Source organism: Accipiter gentilis, chromosome 3, assembly GCF_929443795.1.
Source record: "Accipiter gentilis chromosome 3, bAccGen1.1, whole genome shotgun sequence".
Classification (NCBI taxonomy): Eukaryota; Metazoa; Chordata; class Aves; order Accipitriformes; family Accipitridae; genus Astur; species Astur gentilis.
This window is the reverse complement of record NC_064882.1, coordinates 47504916-47528625: the sequence shown is the minus strand read 5'-3', so window position 1 is coordinate 47528625 and position 23710 is coordinate 47504916. Positions and strand designations below refer to the sequence as shown.

General features: G+C 46.0%; 1 protein-coding gene across 2 annotated transcripts in view; it reads right to left on the bottom strand.

Annotated features, from left to right (window-relative positions):
• The window catches only part of EXOC6B (exocyst complex component 6B), a 306757-nt gene that overhangs the window by 78332 nt on the left and 204715 nt on the right, over nt 1-23710 (bottom strand). Inside the window, exons 19-20 of one of the 2 annotated variants that reach the window (XM_049792431.1) lie at nt 23251-23280; nt 7371-7512 (exon numbers count right to left, since the gene is read on the bottom strand). In XM_049792431.1, coding sequence (XP_049648388.1) covers nt 7371-7512; nt 23251-23280 — 172 coding nt within the window. The remainder of the gene's footprint in view (nt 1-7370; nt 7513-23250; nt 23281-23710) is intronic. The other variant, XM_049792440.1, reaches the window with a different exon arrangement.

Below are 23710 nucleotides of genomic sequence, written 5' to 3'. Positions count from 1 at the left end.
TGGGGAAAAAACCATCTCACTATTGCTCAGTGAAGAACGTAGGTCTCAAAGTCACCTTCCTTAGACAAACCCTTGGAAGACTATCTTAGAAAAGCCAAGCGACAGGATCTCTTGTACCTTACGCAGCGGTACAAAATGACACTTAGAGGATACTCAGGCTGAAGAACAAATCTCTGCACGGACTCTGGAGAAGCTCACAAGGGAAAAAAGGTGAGAAATGATGGGTAGGAATTGAGGCAAGAGGAACAGAGAGAACACCCCAATTTCCATATGAGCTTATACTTCACCCACACCATTCCCACACAGCCCTGCTTTGAAGCTGTTCCCCATTATAGGCCAAATTATCAAAGCTCATTCCCATCTGGGGAATTCCAGAGAGCTGCAGGGAGAGGGAGGAGTTACTCACAATACACCAAACTGGGTCAGATTAAATTTTATCCCTCTCTGTCATTTGTTCCTCTGATGGAACAAAGATGAGCCTGGAGTCCCGTTACTGCATCAAAACGAGCGGTCCCAGGGGCCGTGCTGGTCTGCTGACAGAGCTGAGGAGCATCCGCAGCCCCAGAGAGAAACTCCTCACTGATGGACCACGACATGGTTTCAAGTAGAAGAAAAGGAAGCTCTTCAGAAGAAATGGTACAAGATGCGTGCCAAGAAATTTGGTCCTGGCCAATGGATGTCTCTTAGTAGACATGAAGTTCTCAACTCCATTAAAATACTAATACTAGGAAAAGTGGAATGCGCGCATCTCACTGTTAGCTCATTTGAGCCGCAAAGGTTGACAAGCATCAATAGTGTGTGTCCATGATGGGTGGGGAAGGGAATGTGGGTGCAGAGCTGAGGAACTGTGCACTATCTTAAAATCGCTTAAACAAAATTAGGGGTGGACAGAGGTGTCTTCTCTTCCTAGAGTTGCAAAGAACTGTAAGGATTGGTAAATAAATATCAGTGGGTATCTTGGTAACAAAAGAGAACACAGGAAGGCGTTGGAGATGGAGGATACCCAAAATGTTGTAGCAGACAGCAGAAGCTGAAGACAAGGACAGGAGAGGCTGAGATGACACCGTGGGATTAGCAACAGGTTTACAAAGGAGACAGAAGAGAAGTAAAAGAGAGAGAGAAATACTAAAGCTAAAACGCTGAAGGAGACAAGGTGATCAGTTATAGGACAGATGAAGGGAGAATATAAGGCAAAAAATCAGGTGGTGGTTAGATAGCAGAAGCAAGCAGGAGGTCCCAGTTCAGGGGCAAAGTGAAAAGGCTGGAGAGAAGTTCGTTTCTCTCCGACGTCAAGCAAACTCCCAGGATTTGCGCAAGTCAGACTTGCAAAGACCACTGAAGTACTGTGCTAAAGCAGAGAGCATTGTCCAAATGCTTCCCATCAGCATCCAAACAAAAAGGGCACGGTTTTGGTAGCTCATGGGATGGGGAGTCATGCACTTCTCCTCCATGCATATTTATACGCACTAATTCACCAGGCATCACTTTCTTTGCTACTGCGAGTATTTTGCAACCTCTAAGAAAGGTCAGCTGAGGGAAATGAAGGCAGCACTAAATAAATTAAAGATACACCCAGGGTAACAAATTCAGGGAGAAATACGGGAGGATAAATCTAAGCACAGGAAGGTGCCAGAGCCGTGGACCAGAGGCTCCCACTTCCATGCCCTCTGTCACTCGGCGCACCAATAATTTACTGTTCCCATTTCAGAAAGCACGTACAGCAGCGCTTGGAACACAGCTCTGCTGTCAATACAAATCACTCCGCTCCATTTTAACAGCAGGAAAATGCAAAGTTTTGTTTCCCAATGAGGGCCGAGTTTTGACAGGCAAAGAGGTGGGAAGGAAGCGATGTGCTCCTCTCGTCCTCCAAGGGAACGGTGCAGGTCGCAGGCTCTGCGAGCAGCAGGCAGGCCTGGGCGAAGCACAGGGCAAACCGAGGGTCTGCAAGTTCCCGGGGATAAGCTGAACTACGTGCTTGTATGGGCATCAGGATATGCTTGCTCCATGATGAAAAGCTGTTCTTTCAAGCCGTCCATGCAGGCAGCTCATGCAAGCTGTGCTCAACCTTGTATTTGGGACAGTCTAAGATGCTAATAGCACTTTAATCAACAGGTAGCAGCTTTCTAAAGCTCCCAATATCCATGATCCGTGGCACTTGACTGGGCTGTAAGCCACTAATATAATAAAAAGTTATCAGGTATTTCAAGATCTGAAGAATCGTAGAATCATTTAGGCTGGAAAAGACCTTTAAGATCATCAAGTCCACCACTAAACCATGTCCCCAAGTGCCACATCTACAGATCTTTTAAACACCTCCAGGGATGGTGACTCAACCACTTCCCTGGGCAGCCTGTTCCAACGCTTGACAACCCTTTCAGTGAAGAAATTTTTCCTAATATCCAATCTAAACCTCCCCTGGAGAAACTTGAGGCCATTTCCTCTCGTCCTATTGCTTGTTACCTGGGAGAAGAGACAGACACCCACCTCACTACAACCTCCTTTCAGGTAGTTGTAGAGCGATAAGGTCTCCCCTCAGCCTCCTTTTCTCCAAGCTAATCAACCCCTCAGTTGAGTTCCCTCAGCCGCTCCTCATGAGACTTGTGCTCTGGACCCTTCACCACCTTCGTTGCCCTTCTCTGGACACGCTCCAGCCCCTCAATGTCTGTCTTGTAGTGAGGGGCCCAAAACTGAACACGGTATTTGATGCTCATCCAAAGATCAGCATCAGTGGCATGGAGATGTCTCTCCTGATGTCATCTGCACAAACCTTTCCCTCTGTTCATTGCGACATCCGCTTTTCTCCCCTGAAATATGAGCTTTTGCCAGTGCACTGCAACAGGGTGGATACCAGCAAGCACACCGCACAGTATCCTAAAATCAGGGAGTTTGTCCTCAAAACCGCTGTGCTCACCTCCAGCGCCGCACACGCTAATTCCTGATGGATTGCACGTTGGAAGAACATCAGGCAGCCGTCTGCATGGTGCCAAGCCCGCAGCCTGCGCTTGAGGGAGAGGACTGCTCCGGCGTGGTGGGCAAACCCCGGCATCTCACACAAATAACGGGATTTCCGCGTGAGAAAGTCCTCGGAGCCAGATAACGCAGCCAAGAAGGAGGTGGTGAACGGCTGCGCCGGGACCCGTATCGGCACATTTTGGCATGCTTGTGTGTCGGGCTGGAGGATTCCTCAAACCGGCAGAGACATCTGTGTTTCTTATTGACTGCCCCCAGGAGTGGGCTGACTGAAAATTTGGAGTTTAATGAAATTTTAAATATAATTTTTATGGCACTTTTAATTTCTCATAAAGCAGCAGTTAAAAGACTTTAGAGATTATGGAACTGCTTATTTTATGATCTAAGTATTGTAAAAACAATCTGCCTCAACCACTGCTGGAACCGGTTACGTAGATGGGAAACACTTTTGTAGGAGCGAGAGCAGCCCCCTTTCTTTTTGCTTTTTCAGTCGTAATCTCCAAATCTGGGTTGTTACATTTGATTCCCACTACCTCTGAGGTACAGGAGATATGGAAAAATTATATATATACCAGCACCAGGAGGTCCAAAAAAGAGCAGAGCAGGGAACTAGGTTACAAGACACATAGCAATTACAAAAAGCACACTGCACGTCCTGTTAAATCTTGGGTTACAGACGTATTGTGGAAGACAGCAAACCCATTTTAAAAAGCAAATGCCCGTTCTGAAAAAAGCATCATCTCCTCTATTTACAGGTTCACAGAAACATTTGTGTTAGGGTTTTTTTCCTCTCCAGAGTTGGTTTTTTTTCTTCTTTTCAAATTGGCTCATTGGGCTGGAGCCAGAACTCACTCCTAAATTGAGACATAATTAGATGTGTCCTACTGTGTCTTTCTGGGCAATTCATTTAACCTCTATGCATTATTTCACTTCAGGTTTAAATAAAGAGGTGAGAGAATCTCTCTTGACTGCATAAAAAAAAAGAGCTACGTAAAGCCAAGCAGTAAGAACAAAACTTACAACTAATACCTGGCCAGCAACAGACATTTTTAAAACGACTTCTGCCCTTCCCTGGACATCAGCCATGCCATCCACGCACGCACGTCACCGCAAAGCTGCACCACAAGACTTTCAAACCTCTGACACGCATCTTGGGAAACAGCTTTTTCAAAAAGATGGGGAAATAAAGAGGACATCCACCTCGATGGGCACGACCGGTGCCTTACGTCTCCTCAAGGGCTTTGTCCAGCCGGAGGCTCCAGTGCAGCGGTCACGCCGCGGGGATAACGCTACAGGAAAACAGGTTGCATTTTTCCCAGGTTTCTCTCATCACAGGCAACCTAATAGGATTTTTAGAACCTTGCAACTCCACTCTTTCTTGCCTGTTTCACACCAAAAATGCTGCTGATGTATACAGGACTATTCATAAGACCAACACATGCAAGATTTGGCTCTTAATGTTTATTTAATTTCCTATTTCTCCCCAGTCCTCCAAAAGCTTTCCTTTTGAAGGTCATAAAATTAATAAACTGTATGCACAGTGCTTTGAACATGCAAAACAAGCATGTTTCTAGGGAGGGGGGATTTGTAGTGCAGGTAAGGGATCCCACCACGACCTTGTGCTTCTCCTGAGCACCATCAGCCTGGTTCCAAACCCTAGCCTGATGCAATGGTTCATGCAGCCATTCCCTTTTTATGCTGATGGGACAGCGAATTATTTATAGATCAGGAAATATTTTATGAGCCCCCAAGTCTGGAGAATTAATTTATTACCAGTGTCTTGTTTTAAGCCTAAACCACCTCTTTTTCACCTCTACAATTGTTATCTATTGTGTATATAAACCCATTTTCTTGTAATGTACATTATATCTACTCTGATTTAGAGCAAATTATCTGCACCACCTTCAATCCATGCTTAATATACGCCTAAGTCCTTTCATTAATTTGCCTCACCACCCTCTTAACCAGCTTATACCTTTGGCTTTCACAAGAGACTTAAACAAAAGCCTAATAAACTCCAGGACCGAAACTCTGAAGCCCCATTCCCACATCACAGGACTCACTGGAAGTGCTCCAAACAGCTATAAAATCCTACTTTAATATGATAAGTACACAATAAAGCTGCTAAACTAGGTAAGGCTTGGGGGTCTGGGGAGAGAAAGAGGGCTGGAGGCAGAGACATAAAGTCAAATATGCAACTGGTAGAATAAGGATGCTGAGATTCGCACCTGCGCTTGCAGGTAAAAGATGAAAAAACAAAAGAACCAAACAAAACCCTTACAAATTGAAACATATTTTCTGAATATACCAGTTCACTCTCGGGACTGGCTTTTCCTAAAATTAAAATCTTGATGCATTGCTCCTTAAAAAGAGAACTAAAATTAGTCCCAGTGTCAGTAAAGCCACCAGACAAACCTGCAGGGACGAGGGAACGCATTTTTGCTGCCGAAAAGGAAGAAAAAGACTTTGTCTGGGTTTACTGTTCTGGGGCTTGACAGTGATGGATAGGAAGGTTACAGCACCGGCATCCATCTCCATTCCCCTGCCCGCGACGGCATCTCGGGCCGGGGCTGGGGGGAGCGGGTCGCCTGCCCCGCTGCTCAGGTTGGCGTCACCTGCTCTTGAATGTCTGAGTGCTCCTGGTTTTGTCTCACAAAACAATCGGAATTTAAGGAATCATGCTTTTAAACCTGATATTAAATGTCATCCATTTTACTTAGCATCGGGGGCTTTCAGGGAAGAGATGCTGCTTAGTGACCCACGTTACCGATGGGGCGGAAAACTGCAGGGTTACGAGTCTGTTTGCAGTCAAAAGAAAAAGAAGGAAACTATTATTAATGACAAATGCTTCCTATTATTCTCAGCAACATCGCCCGTCCCTCTGTGGATACCGATTGGGAACACAGCTGCTACCAGTGCAGCCCCGACGTGCTGATGGGACACAAATTAGACAGCAAGAATTTAGGGCTCAAGGCATTTCTGAAAGAAAAATAAGGCATTGCTTCCATTATGACATATGATATAGCTACGAATTTTGGATGCGATTCATTAAACAGGCATCCTTCTCCCAGGCTATTCAGCTGAGTGCTGGAAATCAGCAAAAGGACATTAAAAAATTAAAACATACTCCCTACGAACACCAAAAATCTTACTGGGTAATCTTTCTCAGAAATAAATTTAATCTCACTATTGATGGGTGCAGCCGAACTAAAAACACGATCAGCAAAACATTTTATAAAGGGTGGAAGAAGACTTTTTGACAGTGTTAAGTGCCAGACGATGATGAAACCAATACAACTGATTTCATTGAGTTATCAGAGACAGGAAAAGCAAACCCACCGCTATTTAGGCTCCGATACCATTTGCCCTGAGGCCAGGGACTATTTTGCTGTGGTGTTTAATGGGAGCCACGTCAGGCCAAAGAGCATTTCAGAAGACTCTGCAGTAAACGAGTTTATCATGATCTAAACAAGATACATTCCAATCTCCACCTCAACCAAGAAACTGGATATTTGGAAAAAAACTTCCCCAAAATACTTTATCAAAGAGTTCCTGAACTCTTTATCAATCCTATCAAGCTCTGTTTTCCATAGCCACAGTTACTAATCCATCCCAGTATTAATCCCAATCATAAATCCATCCCCCTCATAAGGTTCCTGTGCAGAAGTGCGTTCATTCTACTTTAGCTTATTTATAAAAATAGGAAGAAAAAACGTGGTTTGTGAGTTTTGTGCTACATTTTTTAACCCTTCTATTGAGTAGGGTAACAAGCAACTTGAGGGAAATCTTATGATTTCAGAGCTAATTCAGGTATAAGCTAGATGAACCGAAATAAGCAGGGTTGAGAGCAAAGCCATGGTGCTGGCACCACGAAGCTCCACGCACACCTCTGAACAGATGTAGTCATTTTGTCACAAGACATCTCTTTTCTGTATCAGTGACTTTGCAAAAAGGATTCGCTTTGAGAAAAAATTCCCTGCAGCAGATAGAGAAGACAAACAGCCAAGGTCAAGAGAGGACCAGAACTTCTTAAGAACATAAGCCAGTTATTGTTTTCAGAAACAGTCTTAAGTAAACTGATTTTTCTTAGCCCTTCTCACGTTTTACCCACTCTAATCCCTCCTGTTTTAAAAATACTCCACCTCAGAAAGCAGGGATAGTCTGGAAAGCATCAAGGTGTCATTAAAGAGAAAAAGGAAGAGTAAAGCTTTGATCTCTCAGAATTTGCAGGGCTGCTTCTGTCCTGAAGATATTGCCAAGCATCATCGTGGACAGCACCAGGGAGCTCTGCAGGCGTTCACCAGTCCCAAATACTTGGCATCACTAAAATCCCCGACTTCGGTCCTGACACACAAACAGGCAAAGCGAGACATGGAAAACGAGATGATTTAGCGTCTTACGTTCACACTCCTCCACGTCCAGGTTGAACTGCTGCAATGCTCCCAGCGTCAGCTGCCGCACTTCAGCTTCCAGCAGCAGCTGCATCAGCGAGGTGGAGAGGTGTTTGCACGCCGACATGCAAGCTGTCTGTGCCACCTTCCCCTGCAAGAGAAAAGGGAGATTTATTAAGGCTATCGCACACGAAAGGCAAGAAGAACTTCTTCAGACAAGGACTCACCAGCCTCTTTAACGTGTCCCATCTGCTGTGGGACCTTCACGGACAGCTCAATCTCACAACCACCATTTTTAAAGGGAATCACCTCCTAGGACTTGCTACTAGCAGGATTAGACCTTGTCAGGTGCAGAGTGCCTGGGAGCAGCTCACACCCAGGAGAACCTTGGGATGTTTAGAGCTCTAAGCATCTCTCGTTATCACATCCTAACATGGGCAAGACACTATACCGTATTTTATATGGCATCTTACATAAGATTGCCTAAAGTAACCTTGTTGATAGGTCAAAATAGTGCCAATGACAGTTCAAAACTCCAGCTTGCAACTAAACCAGTGTCTATATATATATATATACCAAGACAGGAATTTCAAAATCCCTTTCCAACAGCAGAGGCTCATAGTTCAACGTTTAGCCTTGGCTAAAGTAGCATGTTGATGCTCTTCAGCCCAGTTCCAGCACTGTGTGGTGCCTTCCAGACGCCAGCGGGGACCGAGGAGAAGGAAACATCAAGGCAAGGAGGCAACTGAAGAAGTCAGTTGTGTTTACATGGATAGGATTGCTCCCCAGGGCTGGGTAGTGGGGAATAACCTCAAGCACCCGGAGGCATCCTGCACCTGCTTGGACCACGGGGAATGCAGTTATCAATGTTTGCCTTCTCCCAAGCCACCCCTAATTTGTAGTGATTAAATAGGGGGGTTACAGGAGGAGGCCACAGCCAAGGCTGCCACGCAGAGAGAAACTACTTAAACCTCTTGAAATGTTCATATTTATAATGAAAGTATGAGAAGTTTTGAGTTTCAGCTATTAAGGAAACTGAGAACACTGTTATGTTTCACTTTTGGGGAACAATTGAGATCTTAAGCTATAAATCATGTGAACAGTTCACAGCAAGAGGAGCTACCCTAGATAAGCCTTCCATTTTCCGATCAAGAAACAATTGCAAGGCAAGAGAAATCACTACAGGCGATTTAATTAGCATGCTTACATTTTTGAACTGTGGAATTTGAAACAGCTGATCTTCAAATGATGGGTGAAGCCCCTGCATTGATGGAATTGAACTGTCAGGCAGGAAGCCCAGAATGCCTCTGAGGACTTACGATGTTCAAAGAAGAGCTGTATTAAGGAAAGATGGTGGGGGTAGGGATGGCTATGGACCAGGAGAAGGGGAGATGGGTGCTCAGAAAGCTCCATCTCCTGCGAAAGGCCATAAGCAGGTCACCGAGCTCAAGAACCCACACCCCGACCTGGCTAAAGCGCCAGCTACCAGGAGAGCCACCGTCAGAAGAAAGGGAAGCTGATGACACGGATACGAAGAACTGAGATCCTACCTAAAGACCTACAGATTCTTGATCCTCTTGAGATGCCAGGAGGGGACAGAGGAGAAGACGACCTTTGCAAGAGCAACAGAGATATCCCTACCCAGGTGCTGGCTGGCTCGTCCCGCAGAAGAACGATGCTCTGCCTTGTAGGAGCCCGATCCTCCCGAGAAGCAGGCTCGGGAGCAAGCAGGGAGAGCACTCTGCATTTAGCAAAGTGCTTCAGAGAATCCAAGCTGACTGACCAGAAGCATAAAAGGAAAACCAAAGTACCCATGAGGCCGTTAAACAAACTCAGACCATGTCGCACACACAACGCTTATAAAGCTGAGGGGTTTTTTCTTTTCAGTGAATTTGTTTTGCATCACAGCAGCAAGTCTCACAGGTTACAGGTGCCACACTCTCAGTCAACTAAAACCAAGCATCATGCAGGGGTGCTGAACACATGGGAGCATTTATTTTTCAACCTATCCAAATTTCTCCTTCATTTCCAAATGCTCAAAAGACTTGCCCCATTCCTCAAGTATTGCTGTGTACAATCAAAAATTTGTAGCACGTAAGATTTGGGTAGGTAAGATTGGCAACATATATTAAACCCATAAAAACGGGGAAATCCTTTGGCACAAGAGCACAGACTTGCACAAACCCACTGGCTGACACTGCACGGAACAATCCTGATGTCTGCATGTGTAACCCTACAATAATATTTCTGGATAATGGTGCTACCCTGAAAACAGCTTCAGCAAGGAGATTAAGTTTTCAAATGCACACAAAAGACTTTAACACGCTTTCTTGAAAACAAGGAGTGGCTAAGGAGATCTCACAGATTTTTACAAGCACTTTACAAATTGTATTTAAACTGGGATTAAAGCAAGGGGTTTACGTGGTGTTTCAAGCTAAGCATCACAAGTTTCATTGCGGCAGCACGGAAAGATGAGCAAATGTTTGATGCGTGTGCTGGGAAGTGTTTTTACCAGCTTTGCAAAGTTGTTTTGGATCTTCGGGCCATATTCATCTTCAGCAGGAGGGGAAAAAGTCATTTTTTATTTTTAAAAAAAAAGAGCAGACCCATGCATTACGAGGCAGGGTACTTCATCTCCACTGTTCACTGCCGTTCCCAGGCTCCAGGAGCATTCGTTACTCACCTCCAAACAAACACCTTCACTAAAATTAAGATGAAGCATAGCAACCATAAAGTTTAGCAGAGCACCGGGTTTTTTTTTGCCTTTCATCATTTACTTGTGTCCTTCTGACACATTCGGTTATTTAAAACACCGCTCACGCCAATTCCTCATCCCTGACCGCAGTGGGAAGCGCGCCGCCACCTGACTGTGATTTTTCTTCATTACTTCCAACAGACACGAGTTTTTGCTATGACCAAGTTCGTTTTGATGTGTTATTGAGCAGAAGACCCAGATGGAAGCAGAGGATGAGAAAACAAAGCTCTGCAGCCATGCCCTGGGACCCCCACCCATGCTGGGTATGGGGGACAGGGCTCCTTACCCTTCTTGGAAGAGTAGGAGAAAATCCCAACAAGTAGCTCATGCTTGCACATCATCAGCAGTTTGCATAGAGGGCTGCAACCCTTGGAGAAGCCTTGGAGACGCTCAACCCCAGACAAAGGCAAAAGAAGACTCCCCTCAGGAAGGTTTTCTGCCCCGTTGACAAAAATTTAAAAGGAGCAACCTTCTTGTGCGCCAAGCAAGGGTCAGATCAGCATGGGTGGAGGTGCCTAAAGGGTTACCTACGCCTGCAACAGCCGCAACAAACACGCCTGCCCCGCTGCACGCATTCCTCCGGCCAGCCAGACTTGCCCGAATAAAGAGTGAATGACAAGCGACACTGGGAGGGCGTGAAGAAGAGCAAATAATTGAGATGAAATGTCAAGTTAATAAGCCAAACGCGAGGAAGACGGGATGGAAAAAGTGATTTAATCATCAGGGCTTGACAGCACAACAACTCTACTGCGTCTTCGCCGCAAAAGCAATGCGTAAGTGGTACTTCAGGACTTTCTTTGCGAGTATTTTCTACTGTGGCTCATTGCAAAGATGGTAAAGGGGAACCAACCGACAAGCCCAGGAGCAGCTTCTGGCTCAGCCTTCCCTCCTCCTTCCTTTTTCACACAGGATTTGGCCAGGCCTAAAACTTTTTTAAGGTGTAAATGTGCACTGTGTCTTTGAAAACTCTGAAGCTGAATCTTCTCGTGCCAGCTGAGAACCTGACCTTTTATTTCTGTTATTCTTAAGATTTAAACACCTAAAAAACATTCTGCCTTAAAAAAGACCTGGTCTTTCATCTTAGATTTAAGAATATACACATGCCTGACAGTTTAGGTCCAATATTACTGGATGAAAGACAAAAGTGTATACAGGTATTTTTTTTCTGCCTTTTAAGCATTAATCTATTTTTCCTTATATTTATTAGAGGGCTTGGAGATGCCACAGGTGTTTCAATCATTGTGCTCAATGTTTGGCTGGAGAAAAGAAGGTACCACCAGGGATGACCAGCATCTCAGTCCCTGGGCACCAAGACTTAAAACCCTTCCAGAATTTGTGTTTTTCACTCTCATAAATAAGACTGAACCTAATCCTTTTCTGCCTCATCCCGACAACTCAGCACAACAGATGCCCACTTACAGCAGCTCCTTGTAAGATCAGCAATGGCTTACAAACATCAATTTTAGACTATTTCCCCAGAAATACTATGCAATATCTGCTTGATAAGCAGCTGCTGTTGACAGGAGAAAAACCAACACCAGGACACTGATATATCACTACTAATAAGCTGCGGCTGCAAGTGAAGAAGGTTGTTTGTATTCACACTTGGGATGGTTTGGGCTGCACACTGGCAGATATCAAGTACATCCTCATACCACAATGTGCCCATCTTGGTTCTCTGGCACTTATTTATTATTCAGGTTCATTTCATAGTGTTATTTCCCTCCCCTCCCCAGTTCATTTTTCAGCTTTCCTGCAGCACTGGGAGAAAAGAGCCCCCGCTCACCTTGGGCCACCTGCCCAGCACACCGACTCGTGGAGCCGAGCCAGTGATGAACGCGTTTTCCACCAGCCTCACCCCCCCTCCCGAAATCATTAACCGCACCACCCACGGCAGCAGTGTCGGGACATGTGCCTTGGCATGGAGATCGAGCAGGATACCTCCGAGATGTCAACCCCAGACATTGCTGCTCCTAGAAAACCCCACAGTTCAGAGGAGCCGCCTCGCTCAGCTAGGACAGCTTAGACTTCGTGCTAATTACCCTGATGATTTCTGCGAGCGCATGGCGGAACCGGTGGCACTCCCAAAGGCTCTCCCTGTGCCAATGCCCTGAGAAATCACACAGTTACATCCCGATCCCGTTCCCTGGCACAGCTCCAAACCAGCTCAGTCCCTGCCTGTATTTCAGAGATGCTTTAACTGCCTGAACACTGTGGTCCCTCCAGCTCAGGAACAATCTAAAATGCAAGATGTGATTTGGAGAGGCAGGCAAAGGAGGAGGAACAGAACCACGACCTGAGCTGTCTGCAGGGAAGGGGACAAAAACCCCCACTTTAAAGTCACCAATAGCTCATTTACCAACTTGACAGAAAACTGAAGAGCTTAAAATTTCACCAAGCAATTCCGAGAAACACCTCTATAGTCTCACTCATTTATTCAAGACCTTTACAAACCTCATTAAAAATGAACTGGATTTGTGTGGGGAAAATGGGGGTCACGAGTGAAAGTTGACGCAACTCAACGGTCAAGATGCCAAAGTGCCTGCTTGGCCACCCCCACCGAGCTCCACCTCGGTCCAATGTTCAGGGAAACAAAGCAATTCTGAGCATATTAACGCAATTCTGAGCGTATTATCAGAGCAAAAGCCATGGGTTTTTGTTTTGAGACTCAAATTGGTTTGTCCTCATCTTTTCCAGCAATGAACCCCTCTGTCCATGGCCTTTGGTGCAACCTCTTTGCAGTTGGGGTTTCCATGGCACCTCTTAAGGCAACGCTGCCCTCCCTGTCCCACCAAGTCTTCCTCTGGGCACACGAGTAGGACATCTAGAGGGGTTCCTTATGGCCATGCCAACCAGCAAAAGGGCAGAGCCAAAACTCTGAAGCTCTCCCAAAGACACAACCAAGGGACACCTACCAGACCACATCGCCATGGGCTACTCCCTATGGACCCCACCAAGTCAATCACGCTTCGGAAGACCAGCCATGACATCATCTCTTTTCATCTGTATTTCATCCTTGGGCAGCAGATGGAAGCCTCCGGGTTCCCGGGAGGACAGGCAGCCACCGCAGGGAAGGTCAGCAGGGAGGCTACGGAGCCGGCACCGCTCACGGTAGCACATTTGTTTGAAAATAGGAAATATGTTAACAATTAGGGAAAGGAAACGCTGAAAGGCTGCCTTGTTAATTAAGGAACTTGCTATCAAAGGACTCATTAAAAGCTACTGAAACGGAATGGTTGTTAAAATAAATACCCATTAATCTTAACGTGCAATCAGGAATCTGCTGCCACTACCCGCCTCGTGGCAGGGGGAGACGGGGCTCCTCGGCACACACCTACCGCTGCCAGAGCCGCGGTGGTGGCACGAGCTGGCAACGGCCACTGACCAGAGGGTCCCAGAAGAGACCCGAGCCGGTTTTCCAAGGGACCTCATCCCACCACCCTGCAAGAGCAACTCTGGCTTCGTTGAGGAGGAACCTGCTGGTGCTTCCTGCTTTTCGCTTGGCCAAAATTAGGTGTAACGCGGTCACTGAAATGCAAACAAAAGTCCTGTTGTAGCACCGAGTAGGCTTCCACCAACTCGCCAAAGAATTAATGCAGCATTTCGATGAAAAAGAAAGCCTGACAGGTTTCAAATGGTCTCAAGAGTTTCCAATTATTTTTATTTTTTTGCTACCGACAGAATTTATTTTTAATCTGCAACAAGCATTGGGATTGATGTGATTAAGTATATTTAGACATGCAAATCCATGGACTTCATACAACAGAAAAGTGGGCCAAAAAAATGGAATTCCTCAATATTAAATGTCCACTTTTCTATAAACACCACAAGTTGTCCCAATAATTTCAACACTGAATTTGCTGACTTTTCTAATTCATAATGCAGTATTGGTGGAATATTTTGCAGAAGACGAAAATGTGATGCTATAATAATGAGCAATTGTTCAGCGACATAAAACCAAGAATAACCCCTGCAGATGCTTTCTGTGTAGGCACAGATGAAGACTTCAGACCCTGCAGACCAACAGGCGTGATCCTCCTGCCCCAGATGCCTCTGGACTGTCCTTGCTGCCCACAGCACCAGAGCCCCATGGGCGAAATCAATAAATCAGCTCTGTTAACTCTTAAGAGGAAAATTTCCTGTCTTGCCCAGGCCATCCTGATTTGCCACATTCGTAACACAAGCCTGATGCACTTATTCATTGCTGCTTTTTTTTTAAAAAAACAATTGCTTGGCAGCCACTTGAAGATGGTACAAAATCCCCCAAACCATTACCTAGATACATTAACACTTCCCAGTGAAAACAAATGTACAATGAGTACTCTCGGCAAAGTTTTAAGAGTTTTACTTAAAAACCAAACAAACCTCACATTAATTGCCCAGAAATCCATTTTCAATTTTGATAAAAGTGGTTTTGTGGGGGGGTTCAGGTTGGGGTTTTGGGGTTTTTTGAGTTGTGGGGTGGGTTTTGTGGGTTGTTGTGGTTTTTTTTTGGGGGGGGGGGGGGGGGGGCGGGACGGGACACAGTTGTTTTGGTTTAGTTGTTTGGTTTATTTAAAAAGCTGTGGATCTGCATTCAATATCTTGCAAATAAAAGTGAGTGTATCCAGAACAAAGAGACCCAGGAGGAACAAATGAGAGCCCCAAGCAAAATGGATGGTCAAGGAGACCTCTGTGTGTCGGCCAAGCCTGTAGGCTAGTGCATCAAGCCTACCCTGAGCCGGGTGGTCCTCCAAAGATGCCCCCTCTGAAGGTGGGAGCTCAGCTGGCATCAATGACCAGCCTGGCTGTACCAGCCTCTACAGGTGCATCTCTGATGGCACGGAGAGGCAACAGCACAGGGACTGTGGTCCAAAACCAAAGCTTCTACATACAGACCCACAGGATGGGATCACCTGGACCCATGGGACACAGAAGGGGCAGAGGAGATTCCTAAATTGATGTCTCATTTTTAGTGGCCTCGGGGCACTGAGGAGTTTGATGGAAAGGTAGAGAAAACATCTGCCCCGGTGTTTATAAGAGAGAAGGTGCTGATCTGGAGAACTGCAGGATACCACAGCTAAACCAAGCCCAGATTAAGGTGCCAGAATGGAAGCAACGGAGTTAAAACACAACAGCACAAGGATCAAATCACTGGGAACAATACAGACTAACAAAAAGAAAAGTTAATTTTTCTAAGAAGTTTTATGTTTAACATAAAAGGAGAATCAATGCAGAGTCTTTGTCCAAGAGATGATTAGACTCGTAAGTGCTACACGGTCAGACACCACCACACATCCCAGAAAATCAAATCCTTCCCTAAGAGTATTAACTTCAGATTAGTTATCAAGAGAGCAACTCTTAATTAATTAATTCTGTTTACTTGTCTTTGCAGCACCCTTATTAAGAGGAAATCACTTTTTCTTCCCAAAATTGTTTGCGTTATGGAAAGAGGATGAGAGAAGGCCAGCTCCTGGTTTCCAGCAGGGAACGTGCGGTGGGCTGAGCCCTGTCACTGCGTTAGACATGACTCGCGTGGGACACAAGAGGTGACTGATGTGCGAAAATTAACAGCCGCTTATTGATTTCTGCCACTGTCAAGCTCGGTATTTGATCTCTGGCTCCGTGAAGTCATCCTGGGAGCTGAACACCGAAGCCAGTGTGTTGACTTACGGACTTGGAAAAAGGCGACTGGCACCAAGCTACAAGCTGGCGATGAGCAACGCTTGCGGGCCAAGGCTCCCGAGCACAGAGCAATGGCTGCTGGGGAAAGGGATGCTCCCCAGCCTTAGACACCCATCAGGTCTTCATATTACTTGGCAGTTACGAAGTCAAAGGTTTCCTGATGCCCAAACTTATTGAAGGAAAGACAATGACTGCACACACATTTCTTTGAGGAAGGCATTTTGGATTCAATGCACAGCTGGGACCCACAGGAACGGTCAATGGCATCGCCTTCATGTCAACAGTCTCCCTTCCAACAGCTACAAAATCCACCCTGCTACTCGCAGGGAACGGGACAGGCATCTGTGCCTTGGTTTACCAGGAATAAGAAGGGCCTCTCTTTCAGCAGGATCTGCCATGCCAGAAGTGAGCCAATGAACGACAGTTTCTGGTTTGGGAGGAGGACCGATGCTCTCTGCAGGACGAGCTGCGGGCGTTGCTCCCCTCCCTCTACACCTGAGTACTTGGGCTGGGAGCAGGGCAGGCTGTAGTCATCTGTGGAAGAAGCTTCGTTGCCTTTAGCAAATCACCAGATTTAAACAGACTATCACCACCAAGGTACTGTCGTAGCCTTTTCTGAGTGAAATTGGGATTTTGGTCTTCTTCTGATGACTTTGACCATCCCTATCACACAACAGCTTGGTCCAAGAGACAGCCCTCCACCGCTGAAATATCTCAGGGTCACCACAGTAAACTATGAAGTGCAACACCTTAAAGCAGTGCCAACTAACACAATTTCGGGTGAAATTTGTCTTGTGCAAAGATCCACTCACCTGGAAAGCTGATGGCACCTGAAGAGCAAAAAGAGCAGTTGCTCCAACCAACCTGGAAGGCCACCATCCTCTGCGTGAAGTGGGATTGCTTTCAAACTCATGCGAAAGCCGAGCGCAAGCCCACGTTTAAGTGGCTGTCTTCCAGAGGTATTTAAAAAAATCGACGGGGTGTCATTTTCAGAAGTAAACATTTACCACATATTCTATTTTGAGCATTAAAGGGAAAACAGGCTGTCACAGATACGGCAGCAAGACAAACACATGGCAAAGCTGAACTCCCAACAGAAGCTCAGAGGCAACAGACAAATAAAAAAGAAAAGCGGAAAAAAAGCAAATACAGCAATTATCCTCACCGCACAAAAAATAAACCAGCCAGTTACGCTGACCACTGCAGCCTGATATGAACCCCCTCACATTCCTATAAAAGAGGAAAAACTGTAACAGTTTGGCTGTGTCAAAGATGCCCAAGGTCAACAGCTGGAGACTATTTTGGCCGAAGCTGGTGGGACACTCAAGGCTCTCATACAGATCAGCACAGCAGAAATCACATCGGGGGTGACAGTCACAACCAGCTCCCACAGACAGATCTGGAAGTTCTTGGCTTTTTTTTTTTTTTAAAAATAATGTTATTTTATTCAGTTTGGGGTTTTTTGGTCTTTAACCAAATGACACAATTTGTGGAGTAACCAGCTCCATGGCAAGATTTTTCCTACATAGACATCAAGGGGGCTTGGCACTACGAACTGCATCTACTTCCTTACAAGCAGGAGTGAATACACCCAGTAGCAAAAGCACAACTCAGAGATTTTGTAACCACGTGTAATCGTGGGATCCAGGATATAAGAGGATCCAGGATAAGAACATGCACGGGAACACAAGATTTTTCCCTCACTTTGCGTTGTCAGAGTCAACAAGCGACATCTACTTTTTCCTTTTTTTTCTTTTTTTTTTTTTAAATAGGAAAATAAATAAATAGAAGGAAGGGCAGGGGCTGGAGAAGGGAAGTACCTCAGGACACAGCTGTTGCAACTGAGCATTGGGCAGTTTCTTTGAAGCCTTAAGGAGGCACACACAGACACACAACTGGGCAAAGGTCTTTTTGTAGACGCTCAGCAGTTTGCAGCAAATCTTACACTTGGAGGCTGCTAGGGCGTGGGGTTTTTTTGCATATACACATATGCAAAATATGCCAAGGAAATAGAGGATTCCAAGATCTACGTCTTTTTCCTTGCACACCATCCAAATGCATGGCAGGATATTTTTAATTAACTGCTTTTTTTTTAAAGTTTATAGCATGGAAACAGTTGTGCGCAGAGCCCGGCTCACCCAAAATGAGCAGCACCTGCATTGAAGCATCCAGCTGCTGTCTGGTCTGCTGAGATGCTTCAGAGATCTGTGCAAGGACCTTCACGCAGAACATGGGTGGGAAAGCACTTCTGCCAGTCCAGGTTAGGCATACGATAGCATTATGCTGTGAGAAATGCTAGGAACTATACGCTTTATCCTTGTTAGCCACTTGATTTAACTGCAGAGGCTCTCATTAATCACGCACCCATCTGGTCCCGACTCTCCCACCAGGCTGCAGGTTCAGCCCATGGCATCAAACTCCCATTCCAACTCTGCTGCCTTCTGCTTTCTTTACATGACCCTCTTTTTTAAACAACTGAAGATAAGAAAGTCCCATCTACCCGCTCTCTAAAACACTCCGCGCTGTTACGAGCTGCACTGCAAACGCCTGCGGTACCTTCTTGTGCTGCAAACGGCCTCAGGAGACAGAGAGGTGCAGCGGCCAGCAGAGAAGCAGCTACCAAAATTCACACAAACCCCAAAATACACAGACAGAGCACGTCATGACAGCTCAAACTGCTTTTTCTTCCCCCAGAGGGTATCTCAACACCCCTGGCCCAGCAGCAGGAGGGAACCCTAAACCGAATTGTACAAACCTGGGGCGTTTGACTTGCTACGGTGGCAGTTTGGCAGCCTCCCCCAGCACTGAATATTAATTTTCCAATATTCAGATGTGCTTCAGAGCAAACACTGCAAGCAAACACGAGCAGCACACCAAGAAAGGACGGTGCGCTAAATTCACTGCAACCCCTGGGAGAGGACAGCCACCTGTGGACTTGCTGGGTGGGCTTGGACAAGGCACGGGGTTTATGCTCCTCAGTTTTCTCCTCCTCCTGTGCTCACCGCTTGGGTCTCCACAAAGATCATTCATCTCTGAAGAAGACACCAAGACCCTGCAACAAGAGGTGTCAAGGAAAAAACGTGGTGCTCCAACAGCGGAGACATCTCAGACTGCAAAGGAATTAAACCCATAAATAACCTGCATTTAACGAGTCTCTATATATACACAGGAAGCATGAAGTAGCCCTAATTTTTCTCGGTCCTATTTGTGCCTCCTTATGTGGAGCAAGGCTCTCTCCTGGTGCCTGTGTCCATGGGCTGAGACTTTCCGAGTTACTTGACACAAACCAGAGCCGTGGCCCGACCATGATTGGAGCGTGCGGCTCCACAACTGGAATGAACGAGAAAAAAAAAAAAAAAAAGACGTATTTTATCCTCCTCTTTTGTGGCTTTTATTTTCTTTTGTATTCGCTTTGGGAATAACATTCTTTCCATTGGGAAGAGCCTGATTTTCCATTAAATACAAAGCAGCTGCCATTTTGGAAACAAAAAGTTGATTAAATACAGATTTTTTTTATTTTTTCCCCTAACATACGAAGAGCTAGAATCATGCTTCTTTCTGCTGATTTATCAGGGAGAAGCATCTGCCAATTATGGCAGTAGGAAGACTTAAAGAGAGTGAACTGAATCACTTCATCTTTGCTATATAATTTTATAATTATAATTTGATGTTAAAACTAAAAGGGGAAAGATCTCGAGGCTTGGAGCACACTGCACTCATCCTGGCAGCAGAGCCCTTCGACACAATGACACCAAGGGTTTCCCACCCTTTGCACACACATGGATGCTCCAAATTCCTCATTTACGCAGATTTCTGCTTGCCGAGATGCCGAAGGAAGGGTCGGCATGTTGCCGTGACGTTCGGCCGCCTGTTGGAAACGCAACTAACACATGACTTAAGGCCCAGATGTTGAACAGACTGGAAAAAAGGATGAGCTCAAACCAAAAACAACAACAACAAAAAACCAACAAAAAAACCAACCAACCAAACAAAAAAAAAACAACAAAAAAAAACCACAAAAAACCCAAACCAAATCCCACCCACTCCATTTCCACTCCATGAGCCATCAATGCTCAGTTCAGATTTTTTTTCCAAGCAGAGCTGATTACGGAGTGACCAACACAAACAGCATATGAAACTACAGCTCGTTTTACATTTTTCCAAAATCTAAATCTTACATTAAATTTCCGTTTTCAATATTGAGATGTTATAGTTGAAAAACAGAGAAAAGAAAAAGATGGATGGTGAAAGTTGTAGTAATTACTGTTATCTTGTTTTTTAATTAACCCATTGGGCTCTCCTTATTTATTGCCATTCACGAAACGCAATGAAGAAAGACCATGGCAATCATGAGAAATCCATAAGGATCTGCACTTTTAAATGCTTTTTTTGCTCTCTCTCGCTATTACGTCTAACCTAGGCTGCAAGATCCAGGGAGAACGTATCCCTGTGTAAAGGCACCACCATGACGGCCACGAAACGACGTGTCCTTAATTGCGGCCACTTCAACCGCACCAACAGCACTCAACCGCGCTCACGTGGCTATGGGCTCCGAATGATGGGCATGAGCTCCCAACGCTTCTCCGTGCAACCTCAATTCAAGTGATCCCTGCGCGGGGACCCCAACGGACATTGCACTTGAAGGCTGGGCTCCTCTCGGGAAGGCGGTTCTCCTCCCATGGGTAGGTTAAGGAAGATAGCTGGGGGCTTTGGAAGCAGACGCGGTGTTCATCAACGTTCCTTTGCACATTCACAACTTAAGAAGAGCCTTACAAGATTTCGGGTTGCCGGTGGATGAAATAAGAGGAAAGCATAAAATTGCAAAGTCTATTGTTTCGCTTAAATTTGAGCCTAAAGGGGAAAAAACCCACCCATACTTTAACTTCTGTTAGGGTTTTTGGAAGGTACCCGCTGGGGCTCTGGTGCAGGAGGCGGCAGGCATGTTTGGATTCCTTACGCTGAGGATGGATTTTCAGCTGCCAAATTCCCCGCACCGCACATCTGATTCTTTGTGTATGTACGTGCATGCAAAAGTAAGCATAAAATAGCTTTAGAAATCTAAGTTTGTAAAATAAAAATCAAAGCCAAACATGCCAAGGTGACTACACAAAGGGAAGCAATACCTAGAGAAGCGTGCACACCCTGGTTTAAAGGATTTATGGGACTGGGCATTTTAGCTTCAATTAATTTTGAAAGTGCTGAAAGCAGACAAGAAACCATGTAATTACAAGATAACTTGGCTTACCCGGATTCAAGTTAACTAGCGTTCCTGGGTTAATCAGAGGTCAGCCTTCTCCCCAGCCAACAAAGCTAAATCCACCGTATTTGAATGCTTTGCTCCTTGCTTTAAAGCAACCATTAGTTCTTGTTTCGACCCCTTCATTTTGGTAAGTATTTGGGATTTTGGAGACACTTGAGAAGACCAGGAAAGCAATGCACAGCCAGCAGACCGCAGCAACGCGGGCAGCGCAGGACCACACAGCCATGCAAGCACTGCTCCAGTCACCAGCCCCTCTTCTCCCCACCAAGGCACCCTCGTTTTACGGGCATTTTGCCCAACCTTCAGGGCTAGCTGGTCCGAGCAACCCCCGAAGAGACTCAGGATCATCTCTGGAGAGCAGAGGAAACCCCTGAGGACCGTACAGGGAGGATTTTGGATGCTGCTCATGCCCTGTCCACGTCTGCATCCCAGGCAACTCGATTTACGTGTGTCTGTATCTACAACGCCAAGAAACTTCCAGGATTAGCCACAACTACTTCCCACCGGACATTTTAAACTCCGTTACAATAACTCCTTTGTCCTGCTATTTTGTGCAATCAGATTTTTATTTTTCAATCTCTTTTAGACAGACAGATTAGTGATTTATTTCCACCAATTAATACAAACTACCTAGAGAACAGAAAATTAGAGGGGTTAAAAGGAAAATTAGAATCCGTTGCAGTTAAAAACAAAACCAACTAAGAGCAAGCTAGCAAAGTCTCACCATATAAAGGGATTACTCCACTCCTGACCCTTTCCAGGGGACCTCCAGGTATTATTTTTCATTGATTTACCTTAATGAAACTAATGCACCCCTCTCCATAGGAAGCTGACTCCATAGCTGTCTAGGCACTGGATTCAATTAAAGAAATAAATACATCTGGCTTCTAAATGATTGAAAGTCTTGAAAAGCCAGAGGCAATACCAGTTTCTGCATCTGTCTCTCTTAGGGTACGCCCTAAGGACACCACATAGGACGGTCGACATTCAACACCGCTCCTGGAAACCCGCGACCGCGGGGGGATGCCCGAAGCATCCCTGCCCGCTCCCCGGCGGCGCGGGCAGCTCCCGCAGCCCTGCCAGCAACCGAGCCACGGCTTTGATGGAAGCTGGCCTCAAATTGCTTTAACAAGGCTCTTTCTTTCCAGAAGCTGGCGTTGATTTGAGACCTCAGTGTTGACTTAGAAACCCCCAGGTGCCCGGAGCCTGCAAATACTCAAGGCTTAGCTATGCTCAGTTTCCAGGAAAAGGGGTACAAGCATCCAACCGCGGCATGAAATATCAATACTACCATGGCAGCTCAGCATTAAAATGAAGAGCAGGGGTTAAAGGCAGAAAAGCAGAAGCTGGGGTAGAGGCTACGCCTCCACGCCGGTTGCATCTCACACCGCACAACCGCGTCGAGCAGGGCCGCACCGACAAAAAAAACGAGGCACGCTTTGCTCACACGTGCCTTGGCTTGCAGACATGGGAATAGAGGAAACAAGGTAGCTCGAGAGCACTTTGTTTGCGATCTATCCGCAGAAATGCCACGGCTTTTTCTCCCGCACATGAAACAAGCAGAAATGACAACAATTAGAGGGGTTCGTTGAACCAGAAGGCAGGTCCAAAAGGTCTCCTTTGCTTTCTTTGTGCTAATTGCCCTAATCCAAACAGGGAGATAGTAAATGTCAAGAACCCACACTGTTTTGTGGATAAAATACTACTCTACCTCTCTAGCCAGAGGGGAGGCTTAGCGGTCCAAGCCCCGGGTCAGAGCACTTAGACCAGGAGGAACGTCAGGCTGAAATCCCCACAGGGCATTTGTCTGAACAAAACACAGGGAGCAAGGGGGGGTGGATTTTACAAAGATCTTTTCTCTTTCAAGCGGAGGTTGAAGATCCCATCATGCTTTCCCTAATAACAGGCATTTCCCCTAATTCCCCGCACATTTAGGGATGCATGGGGGATAAAAGGAGCCAGTTAATTGCGACGTGCTCTAAAAGCAACGATTTAGCAATGCTACTGCCACAGCACGCTTGTGAGTGACCTGTCTGGAAGGAAACCCTTTCCCCCGGTCTCTTGGTTATCCTATCGGTTTAAACTTCTACTCAGTCTTTTCCTTTACTCCCTTCTGAGACTAAGGACCTTTTCTGGTTCAACTCACCTTCTAACATTTGAGGTGCGAGCAGAGCAGACCAAACGCGCACGACACGCAGTCTTGTACTCACCGACATTGTAGAGTGGACATCTATATCCCCCTACAGAGGACAACACAGGGAGTTTAAAGTCAAACGCAGAAGAGAGCAAAGCAACAGCGAGAAAGGCAGAAAACACACATCGGTCACCACCCATAGTTGCCTCCAACCCATCAACGCTCCAGCCGAGGCACTGGCTGCTGGGCAGTTGGGAGAGTATTAAAAAAGTGCAAAATATGGGTTCCCTGAACCTGGTCTAAGGAGGATGAGGAGGAAATCAAAGTACCGCAAGACCAGTTTTATTGATATTAAGTATGTCCTGCAAGTCAACACCCACATGCCTCTGCTTTCCCACCTGTAAGATGGAGGTGATGGATGTCAAACCCTAGTGAGTGACAGCAGGGGGGAGCCCCGGAAAAACTTGCCGAGCTCGTCCGAGGGCAAGAGGACATTACCTAAGCACAGACAGGACTCTTGCAAATCTAAAGAAAGT